Source organism: Danio aesculapii, chromosome 2, assembly GCF_903798145.1.
Source record: "Danio aesculapii chromosome 2, fDanAes4.1, whole genome shotgun sequence".
In the NCBI taxonomy this organism is placed as follows: Eukaryota; Metazoa; Chordata; class Actinopteri; order Cypriniformes; family Danionidae; genus Danio; species Danio aesculapii.
The window spans coordinates 48,477,176-48,489,334 of NC_079436.1; the positions used below are offsets into that span (position 1 = coordinate 48,477,176).

Genomic DNA, 12,159 nt, shown 5'->3' on the forward strand with positions numbered 1-12,159 from the left:
TTGTACATTTCTAAAAAATAGATTTTATTTTAAATTCACTTCATTAAACAAACAGGCAGCGTAAAGAGACATCACAGATGGCTGCACAAGTTCCAAAGTGACAGAATGCAAGCGTATTTCTTTTAAACGTGTGCTAAACGTTGTGAAATAGATCTCTAAACCTTTAAAGCTTAATATCAAGTTGACCTCACCATTGATATATGAATTATTATTCAAATGGACACCCTTGAACGGGATATTGTAATCTCCTTAATAAGGTGCCTTCCTGTTTAGGAGCTTTTTGGTAACTGTGGCTTCACAGCAGGTTTACATGTGGACGGTCTGTGATATCCGTTAAACCACCATCACTTATGCTTGGCTTTGTAAAAGAGAAATCTAACACTGAGGTTCAATATCGCAACAGAGCATCAGACAGCCGGTCTGATCGAGGACATAGCACCAGAAATCTTTCATCTGAAACCCTTTTCAGATCAGTTCACCTAATGCAACTTCTGCATTCACTAAACATCTCGAATGAGCTACAGCTGCTCAAGCAAAGAGATCAGTTGTTGCGCTAGGACATAATTCCACTGTCCTAATTCAATAAATAACTCACAAGTCCTCTGTGAAGAATTGCGAATGTGAAAGGATTTCAGAAACCTATTCAACAACACAACTAGCAAACACCAGAAGATCCGTTATAAGTGCTATTCAGAGGGGAAAACAGCACGCATGTATAAAATAGTATAAAACAAAGTGCTGTGAAGAAGGAAATAAGTTAGTCTGTACATGTACAGGACAACAGGAGAAACACTGAGGAGGAAAGTGAAGAGCTCACTCTAACAGTAATGGTCATTGAACAGCACAGAGTCTGGCTTTGGAGACAGTCTGGGGGTGATCACCCGATCGCTCTCTCACTGCAGTATTTACACAGTCTCTGTACAGGAGCAGAGCGAGAGTCTTCCTGGAGGTCTGTGGTGCTGAAGTTTCCTCATGGCTGAGCTTCAGTTCAGGTGTCTGGACCAGGACAGCTGTGTGTTTGTGAGTTTGGAGGTTCTTGAAGTTCTTGTGAGTTTGGAGCGGCGGTCACGTCACTGTTTTCTGCTTCTCCCATGTGCAGGTCTGGAGGATCGTCTTCATTCAGAGCTTCACTGAGCTCTTCGCAGCCCACGCATGCCTGCAGGTGAACAACACACTCCATTAATGACACAATTCAGCTTATCATACTTCAATAGAGTATACGGTACATACTGAGCACGTCAGTGTTCATTTATGGCTCGTTTCCACTGACTGGTACGGTACGGTTCGGTTTGGTATGGGTCACCTTTATCAGGCTTGCGTTTCTGTCTGTTCTTCTTCTTGGCTTTGTGGCTTTCCGACAAGGTTTGTTTGAGCCCAGATCGACCATGGCTCGTTATTATATGTATAAATAATTCCGCTATAATCTCTCGGCTGTGTATTTCAAACATGGCGGGTTTTTTGTTTTCATTCTGACTTGTTGCATAAGCGAATGACGTATCTCTGTAAACCAATAGCGTTCAGCTGCGCGTGTGGCTCCGCCTTTTGGTACCCTTTCTCGTGTTTGGTACCCTTTCGAAAGGGTACCGAAAAAGTGGTACGGTTCGGTACGCTTTTTGACAGTGGAAACGGCCATAAAAGCGTACCAAACCAAACCGAACCGTACCACTCAGTGGAAACGGGCCATTACTATAGTTTTACTACTTGCTGTCAGTTGGGTAGATTAAATGTCTCACTTATACTGACATTGTAAAGGTTTCTAGATTAAAGTAAGTGTTTTTATTTATTCTTGAATCTGTCATTTGATCTTTACTTTATTTACTTTCATGTTTTAGGCCCAATCCCAATTCTACCCCTTACCCCTACCCCTCATATTGTGCGTTCACATCAAGGGGAAGGGGTATCTCAATTCTCTTTAGCTTGAAGGTGTAGGGCTAATGGGAAGGGCTAGATACCCCTTCAAACAAAGATTTTTAGGACCACACTTGAAACCAAGGGGTAAGAAAATTTCCCAGAATTCACCAGCTACAATGCATAAATGAGTATTTTTTGTCATTATTACAAATTTTTACAACAAAGAAATATACGTTTTAATATATTCTTAACTGCGTTCCTTAATAATAACTCTTGTACAGCAGTCCTACAACATTCTGTCACTCGATGACACTCGAATCCCCTGTCAGAAAAGTCTAGTGGCTGGTAATGAGTTTTTTACAGCGTCTGCTATAATGTTCATATTGTTTTCATGTGTTTACATAGATGAGTATGGTCACTGTGTGAATGCGCAGTACAGTTATGATCTTATTGCCACATTATATCGTCATGATAACATTATATATGTGTCATTACATTATAAACTCAGTCCTGGAGGGTCGGTGTCCTGCAGATTTCAGTTCCTACCCCAATTAAACACACCTGAACCAGCTAATCCAGCTCTTTTTGGGTTTACTAGAAAGCTCCAGGCATGTTGAAGGAAGTTGGAGCTAAACTATGCAGGACACCGGCTCTCCAGAACAGAGTTTGGACACCCCTGATATACGCCTTCAGTGACTTCATGAAGATAAATACCAAAAAATGACACAACTGAATAACTACAGCAGTCGCCATCGTCTGATCTCATATGAAGCAAGAGTGCTGGTGCTGTAGTGCTGTCCCATTTCTTAGTGGGAAAATTTTGAAGCCCTTCCTCTTCACACACTGTTTCAAGGGCGAAGGGGAAGGGGTACAAAAATAGAATTAGGATTTGCGCCTTAGTTACGTTTGTAATATTTGGAAGTCTTGTTAAAATTGTATATTTGCTGTTTTTTTTTCATATAAACAAATACTATAGTTTTACTAACTTTAAATAAAGCTATTTTAATATAATGTTAAAGTCTGCGTGAACCAGAAGTTGCTGAGACTTATTTCAGGATGTTGATTTTTCCGCTTGTTAAGTCGTGACGTATCGGTGTCGTATGGAATACTGTTTCCGGGTCCAAGCCGCTACTCATTTGAATTGGGAAAATATTCGTTTATAGCCACTTTTTAGTCCTATCACATATTAAAGTGAATTTGATATAAAATCATAATGTACACATCGGTCTCTGGACTTGCTGCATCACAAATACCAAAATTTTAACAATTTATAAAAAATGTATCACTTTCTGGCCATCAGATATAAGAATGGTTATATATATTATGATCGTGACTTTCGAAAGTATTACATCGCTTTGTAAACATTTATTATTACCATTTAATGAGTCGCCCTATACAGTTTGATAGAGCGATTGTACTCGGAAGCTGCTTCGCGTGACGTAACACTTAACAATGGATTTTCAACTAAACCGGGGCGGGGCTTTCTTTTGCGCATCATTCTCTCATTGCAAACTAACTGTAAGAGGGGCGTGGTTAAGAATATTCATATATGCTAGGAAGGCCTTCAGGTTGACATCAACATAAGGAGCGCCACTCAAAAAGCAGAAGCAAATGTTCAGACTTTGATTGAAGATTACTAAAACGAAGATTTTTATTCAGTGGATTAATTATTCACTTTAATAATAACAATGTGAGCTTCCAAAATAATGATTGTTCATTTGATTTCACACAGACTTTAAATCATTTGTTGGCAATTAGAAACTTGGCAAGTTTTCTTTCTTATCTCAAGTAATAAAACATGATGACATTCCCGGAGGGCCGCAGCTCTGCAAAGTTTTGCTCCAACCCTGATCAAACACAGATGATTCAACTAATTGAATTTGAGCAAAACTGTGCAGAGCTGCGGCTCTCCAGGAATTGAGTTTGAGAGCTACGCTTCACATATTCCATGTGCTGTAGTCTCTATTCTACAGTTTATTTCTAGTCCACATATTTTATCTTTAAATATGCCATATAGTTTGTGCACATGGTACATATAGTGTATTTAGAGGTCAATCAGAAATAAAATGCTAATAAATGTTTTAGACCTGCTGTGAAATTGGATTTCTTTTGCAAATATTTCCCAAGTGCTGTTTAACAGAGCAAGGACATTTTTCCACTGGATTTCCTATTATATTTTTCTTCTTGAGAAAGTCTTATATCATTCTTAGCTTGGAATAAATGAGTAAAAACAGCTAAGGTCAATATCATTAGCCCCCTTCATTTCTTATTGTCCGCAGAACAAACAAACTGCTATCCAGTAGCTTCCCTAATTAACCTACATGCCAAATTAACCAAGTTAAGCCTTTAAACTACACATTAAGTTGAATTCTAGTATCTTGCAAAATATCTAGTCAAATATTACGTCCTGTCATCATGTCAAAGACAAAATAAATGAGTGATTAGAACTTAATCATTCAAATGAGCATGTTTAAAAGTGTCTTCTCTCCATTAAACAACACTTGGAAAAATAATTAAATCTGCATACATAAAAACAAGGCTTCTAAAAGATATATCATGACAAAATACTAAATAAATACAGGTGTTGGTGTGTGTGCAGACCTTGATGTCGATCGCTTTGGGCAGTCCTCCTCTCCTCATCCAGGGATGCACCTCGGCCAGTTCTCTCTTCTGCTCGTCTGTGAAGCGCGGCTGACTCTTCTGCATCTGACGCAGCTTCTCTCGGTCCTCCCTCAGCACCTTCTGGATGTCTCTGAAAAGGGGGAGAATAGGTTTGCTTTAATGCCATGCTTGCTTCCACTGGTTGGTGTCATGAGGATGAACAGGTATATTAAAGATTATAACCTAAACTAATTAAGTCAACTCAAGTTTATTTTGTATAGTGCTTTTCACAATCAATATCATCAGCTTTGGAACATGTTCTTACATTACAATCTAAATCAGTTGTGTATAGCAGTGTTTCCCAACCACGTTCCTTGAGGACCACCAGCTCTGCTCATTTTCCATGTGTCCTTAACCAAACACACCTGATTCAGATCAACAGCTCATTAGTGGAGACTGAAAGACCTGTAATGGGTGTGACAGATAAAGGAGACATCCAAAACATGCAGTGCTGTTGGTCCTCGAGGAACGTGGTTGAGAAACACTGGTGTATAGGGTGGAGCTCATATACAGTAGTCAACATTTGAACTGGATCAAAACCTTTCACCAAAGTTATCCTAAAACTTGTTAACAACATTTATTCTTGTCTTAGGACATTTTTGATTCACTTCAAATGTTGACTACTATAGTGTTTCCCAACCCTGTTCCCAGAGGCACACCAACAGTACATATTTTTGATGTCTCCCTTATGTAACCCATTCATTTCAGGTTTTGGAGCCTCTTGTAATGTTCTGATGGGTTGATTCAGGTGTGTTTAATTAGGAAGAGCTTGAAAATGTGTACTGTTGGTGTGCCTTCAGGAACAGGGTTGGGAAACACTGGACTACTATATATACATAGTTCACCTGCAGTTATATGATGTATAGTGTACTTTTTCTTTGTGCTAATTATTTTAAAAGTCTAAAAAAGCTGGAAGAAAAAGATATTTCAGTGTGATAACTGTGGTGAAGTGCACTCAAACATTTCTGCAGCGCCCCCTAAAGGACAAATCAGACAACAGACTCTATTGTTCTATTAATATGACAGTGTCGAATATAGTTGAAAGAGTTTTTTAGCTGATAGAACTTATTTTTGTTTGTGATATACACTGAAATACAGAAAAGTTGCACTAAATGATTAGAATCACTGTATTGAAACTAATTTACTGGGGGAATTGATCCGCACAGAAAAACTAAATTCAATAATGGAACTTCGCTAATTATGAAAACCATTGTATCCATTTTGAATGAGAGCTGTTTGTTTAGCTTACTCTGTGTCCGCAGGGTTTTAAAAAGTCTTAAAAGCTTTAGTTTTAGGCCTTAGAAAGTCTTAAATCTACTCAAATACTGTGTTGTAGGTCTTAAATCTTTCTACAGGGCTTTATTTTCCAATCACCAACAATTTCAATCTCTTTTCATTTAAAAAGAGCATTTAATTACATTCCTTACAGTAACATTTGCTTAAAAGTTCTCCATTTATTTACTGCTGAGGATACTGACCTGACCTGTATTATTTATTATTAAATTAGTATTATTATTGTAGACTAAATTAATTGAAAGCTATGTTTTTCCTATTCTTGATGAGGGTTTTAGGGTTTGTGAATGGATATATTTGAAAATTAATTAAAATTATTATTATTGTTTTATTAAATGTTAATATTTTTTTGATAATTCAAGTGAAAATCTATTCTAACTGGGATATTCAAATAAAATCCTTAGCATTTAGCCCTGTATAAGTCTAAAATGTCATTCATATTGGTCTTAAAAATGTCTTCGTCTTAAAATGAACTTGCTGAAAACTTCAGAAAGCCTGCTTTAGCTTTGGCTAGACGTTTATATGTCTAGTATACATACTCGACCTGCGTGATTAATAACGAATGCCTTCGTAATTAATAATGTGTGATTCATTAATTGCATATACATTTATACAAATTTCAACTTTCTAGTGCTTCAGTTCTAAACCTAAACATCCATTGTTTATCGAGCTCACTTGTCCTTCTTAACACTCAATACACTTCATTGAACATGTACACATAAACATCACCTATATACTATAGAACTGCAGGTTAACTATGTTTATATATAATAACTTACTGCTAAAAGCTATTAGCTAATTAGGTAAGGTTATTAGTAACTAATAAAGTTCTGGTAACTAATAACCAGAAGATCGTAATGCAACAATGTGCACCTTTTGTAAAGCTGCTTTGGAACAATAATTATTGTGTAAAATGCTATACAAATACACTTGAAATGAAAGTTATATGATAACGAATGTTATCATAATTTGTGATTTAATGTTTATATATTGTTATGTACAATATTTATATTCTAAATTTGATCATATTCTGTTCTGAATGCAGATAAAATTTCAAGATGTTCTCTCTTGACACAATTTATAATGAATGCCATCCTAATTTATGCTTTATTTAATAACTGCTCACAGGCTGCAGCTTTATACTACAGCTTTAGACCTACGGTAGCTTCTGACGTGTTCTGTCATTGATGCAATGTGTCAGTATAGTTGAGGTGTGTTAAAACGATTAACTACTGAATGCAGCCTATAGGATGTAACACAGAAAGGTGAGGGAGGGCTTAGGCTGGTTATTTTAAGGCTGGAATCACTAGTAGGGCAGCGCGGTGGCTCAGTGGTTAGCACTGTCGCCTCACAGCAAGAAGCACACTGGTTTGAGTCCCGACTGGGTCAGTTGGCGTTTCTGTGTGGAGTTTGCATGTTCTCCCCATATTGGCGTGGGTTTCTCCCACAGTTCACAGACATGTGCTATAGGTGAAATGAATAAACTAAATTGGCTGTAGTTTATGTGTATGAATGCGAGATTGTATGGGTATTTCCCAGAGCTGGTTTGCTGCTGGAAGGGCATCCACTGCGTAAAACATACAACTCCTGATGAATAAAAGGACTAAGCCGAAGGAAATTTAATGAATGAATCACTAGTAGCAGGGGTGAGGGTGGGTGGGGTCTATTTCTCCAGTCTCACTCACCGAGAAGGCAACTGGTATGACATCATAACATCTTCATCCACGTTGGCCATGAGCAGCCAGAGCGGGTCCTGCAGGACATACTTGATCAGATTCTCACTGCCGTCCAGAGCCAGCGCACCAGAGCCTTGAGCCTTGGCCTTGTGGGATTTCTGGGAAGAATCCACACTGCCAAAGTAGTTACTGCTGTTGTTGCTCTTGTTGCTGCTTCCTGTGATGGAAAGAGGAGACAGAAATGGACTTTTAACACTTTACAATCAAGCATAGAAGCTTATATGGTAATTCAATAACACCAGCTGTGTTTCCATCCAAAGATGCTAATTAAATGTATGTGCAAATCTAGTGTATTGCATAAAACATTTGCGAATAAAGTACAGTTTATGTCCATTGAGTCAAAGTGAACAAAATCATGATAAACCATCTCCAAATATCAAAAAGATAAATGTAATTTGCTGTTGTAGAAGTCACTGAGGGCCTTTTTCATATATATAATGACATTGAGCTCAGAAGATGAAATGCATGGTGTCTTTTGGAGGTGTGAGATGCTCTTTGAGAGTGCAGATGCTCAAAAGAGAGCTGGAGGTAATAATACTGAACCGCTTTGATGACAGACTTTGGCTGAGGGATTTTAGGATGACCGAAACAACATCTCAGATGTTTTGTGAAGTGGTCACTCTGGTGGTTTGTTTATTAATGTTGTATAATCACACGCATTTTTACCATCACATGATCCGTTAAAGCGAAATCACAAGACTTTTTAATGCGCATACTGAAATTTATTCGGGCGACACAGTGGCTCAGTGGTTAGCACTGTCACCTAATAGCAAGGTCACTGGTTCAAGTCCCGGCAAGTTGGCGTTTCTGTGTGGAGTTTGCATGTTTTCCCCATGTTGGCGTGGGTTTCCTCAGGGTGCTCCGGTTTTCCCTATAGTCCAAAGACACATGCTATAGGTGAATTGGATGAACTAAATTGGCTGTAGTGAATGTGTGAATGAGTGTGTGTATGAGTGTTGTATGAAGATCATCCGCTGTGCAAAACTTATGCTGGAATTGTTAGCGGTTCATTCCACTGGGGTGATAAATATGGGACTAAGCAAAAGGAAAATGAGTGAATGAATGAAATCTGTTCAGCAGATGGGTTTCCTTCATAGTTCATGCACCTTTTTCTCTGATCAGATGTAAAGTTTACCCTACTCGGCTGTGCACATACGCTTTTTAATCTGCATTTAAAAATGTAAGAACATCTTGGTGTTTCCACTGAGCAGTTTTTATGGAATAGTTAAAAAATATGCACAAAACTGGGTGAATGGAAACTTAGCCACTGATTACTATATATTTTTAGTTCTAAAAGTCTTGTAATAACCTCAAGTTAGTTACACTCCAGTGAGTATTTAAATGAGTGCCCTATAAAAAGAGAAAAGCACAGCCCGTCTGTACTGTAGCACAAAACAAACAAGCAACAAAATAATATAGAGGAAGTGAAAAAAAATCTGTTTGAGTACGTGTTGGTTGTTTATTCTCTATTTAGATGATGTGCTTTTTCCTGTTCCTTTCACATGCTTGTTTATAAAGATGTTACACATTTAACAATGATAGTGCTTTTTTTTCTTCACTTTCACCAATTACTGAAGTTTTTTCCCTCTCCGCTGTCGCTACTGGCTTGCATGGTTTGGGATCTGTAGAGCTGCGCATTGTTGGATTTGCTCTTCAGTGTTTGGACTCTCAGTAGTGATTATTAAACCACACTGAACTGAGCTAAACTGAACTGAACTTAAACACTACAAACTGAACTACACTGTTCCTATTTACTGTGACCTTTTATGTGAAGCTGCTTTGACACAATCTACATTGTAAAAGCGCTATACAAATAAAGGTGAATTGAATTGAACTTTTACAACATGCGCAGTACTGATTTGACTGGCAGACATTATTGGAACACTTAAAATAACAAAAAAATTTGCTTAAACTAGAAAAATCTATAATAAATGGCAATATAGCAATCTTTTAATCACGTGTGTTTACATTTCAGGCTTGTATTCATTCATGTTTGAAGGCAAAACACTGCAGTTTTTCCATGCATCTGTCAAATGTAAGATTTTGGGCTTTTTGGCCTATACGTGATGTATTGAATATTGTTGGTCTAAGACTACACATTTGACGTCATCTATGTCTTAATTTACTCACCCTTTACATGTTTCAAACTTTTATGGGTTTCTTTAATCTGTTGAACATAAAATAATACATTTTAAACACGTTGGAAACATTTGTTTTTTTGGAAGTATTTGTTTTTCTTACTATGGATGTTAATGGTTACAGGTTTTCAGCATTCTTCGAAATATCTTCTTTTATGTTGGACCAAATGAAGGACTGCCAAAGGTTTGGAACCACTCAAGTAAATGTTCCTTTTTGGGGGTATGATCCCTTTAATATCATTACTTCCTGTGAAACAAATCAGCTTTTTCAGAATCATTACTCTAGTGCATGGGTCTCAAACTCAATTCCCGGAGGGCTGCAGCTTTGCACAGTTTTGCTCCAATCCTAATCAAACACAGCTGATGCAACTAATCAAGGTGTTCAAGACTCTTTTGAACACCTTAAATTACTTGGATCAGCTGTGTTTTGCATTTGATCAAACTTGGAGCAAACTGTGCAGAGCTGCAGCCCTCCGGGAATTGAGTTTGAGACCCATGTACTAGTGCTTAACATCACACGATGCTTCAGAAGTTATTCTGAAATGCTGATTTGATACTCAACAAGCATTTATGATTTATTAACTTTGGATGTTGTGTTAACTTCAGACCCTTTAGCAATAAAATCTTCAATGCTTACCAGTTCTGCTGGCAGATCCTCCGCTGACAGACGTCCCACAGCGGTTTGATCCTGAACCCATGGAGCCAGATGTGGCGGAGCCGGTGCCTGAGCGCGAGTCCTCCGGCAGGATGTCCAGCAGGTCACTAGATGAAGAGAATGCATCGCTGTGATGACCGTCTACAGGTGATCCTTCATCCTAGAAAAACAGAAAAAAATAGAGAATACGTGAATTCAACAGATTTATGAGTGAAACTGTACAAAACTAAATCTAGCTCAATATTTTAGAAAATTTGCCATTGAAAATAAAAAATTAAATCACCTAAAAATGAACACCAGTCATTCTGAAGGAAAAAAAAAACCCTCTCTAAGTAGAGCTGCTCAAAGTCAACTGAGGAAATTGTATTCATATCACAATAGATCGATAATAGTAATAGGACAGTTTTATATCTACTATTATTAATTAATTAATTAGCAGTTGCTTTATTTTCTTAAAATAAACATTAACTTTGCAATAATATGTATTATTACTATTTACGCATGCTTCTACAGTAAAATGCTAAGGATGCAAACACTGCCATCTGTTGGTCAGTTTAAAGTATTGCACGCTAATTTATTCCCCTTTTATTGACGTGCTGTTCATAAGACACACTGAAAAATACTGTTTTAAACATGGAATTAAAACAAAAACACACTTTAAAGGAAAAATTCACTCCAACATTAAAACTCTATCAGAAGGGACGCACCCTTCACATATTTATTCCTCTGTTTAACACAAAACAAGTGAAGAATGCTGAAAAAAGGCAGTCACTGACATGCACAGTACTTTAGTTTTCATACTACACATGCTAACAGCTAACAATTCACAACATTATTAAAAAAGACTTTTAATAAATAATTTCTAATAACTGATTTATTTTATCTTTGTCATGATGACAGTAAATAATATTTGACTAGATATTTTTCAAGACACTTCTATACAGCTTAAAGTGACATTTAAAGGCTTGCCTAGGTTAATTAAGTTAACTAGGCAGGTTAGGGTAATTAGGCAAGTCATTGTATAATGATGGTTTGTTCTGTTGACAATCAAAAATAAATGCATTGCTTAAGGGGGCTAATAATTTTGAACTTAACATAGTTCCTGGCTGTGTTCTTTTCTCAGTTATCCCCCTATGCCCTATTCCGTTAGAACATTCTAACATTTAAACTCGGAATGATTTTTTTAAAAAGCATTAAAGTCATCTCTCTTAGCTGTAATTTGCTCTCAAAGTATTTTAACAGTTCAGTTTTAGCGACCTTCATGTTTACAATTGTGCTCCGTTCGCAGTGCACTTTAAAAACATTGATGTCATTTTGAACACAGTCATGGCTCATGGCGAAAGCTATAGGTGGCCTATTATTTAAAAGCGGACTTTACGTTACGTCTCCAAAGCTTCTGAAAAAATAAATATAGCATACGTTAATGGTTTTAATTTATAGGTTATTTATTAAGTGTCTGTACTGTATATGACCTGGGCCTGTTGGTTAGAACATTTCTGCAGTGATTTGCATGTGTCAAATTGTAAAAGTAGACTTTTCCAAAAATAAAAAAATAAACAATATCCTACTTAATAATCATCATCATCATCATCATCATCATCATCATCATGACTAATAATATTATTATTAAAGTGGGATTTTTAAAAATTTGATAAAAAATTATAAATATTATTTATTACCCTAAAAAATATATAATTTTATTTCTTAATAACTAGCTTCATTATTTATTTATTTATTTATTTATATGATTTATATATGAGATTAGAATTTGTACATTGTACATGATTTTATGTTAGAATAGAATATGTAATGTTCTCAATATATT

At 36.8% G+C, this 12,159-nt stretch overlaps 1 protein-coding gene across 1 annotated transcript in view; it reads right to left on the reverse strand.

Annotated features, from left to right (window-relative positions):
* The window catches only part of per2 (period circadian clock 2), a 65,952-nt gene continuing 53,793 nt past the window's right edge, over nt 1–12,159 (reverse strand). Inside the window, exons 20-23 of the mRNA XM_056481465.1 lie at nt 10,317–10,494; nt 7,491–7,698; nt 4,453–4,603; nt 1–1,156 (exon numbers count right to left, since the gene is read on the reverse strand). Of these exons, the coding sequence (XP_056337440.1) occupies nt 989–1,156; nt 4,453–4,603; nt 7,491–7,698; nt 10,317–10,494 (705 nt within the window). The 3' untranslated portion in view covers nt 1–988. The remainder of the gene's footprint in view (nt 1,157–4,452; nt 4,604–7,490; nt 7,699–10,316; nt 10,495–12,159) is intronic.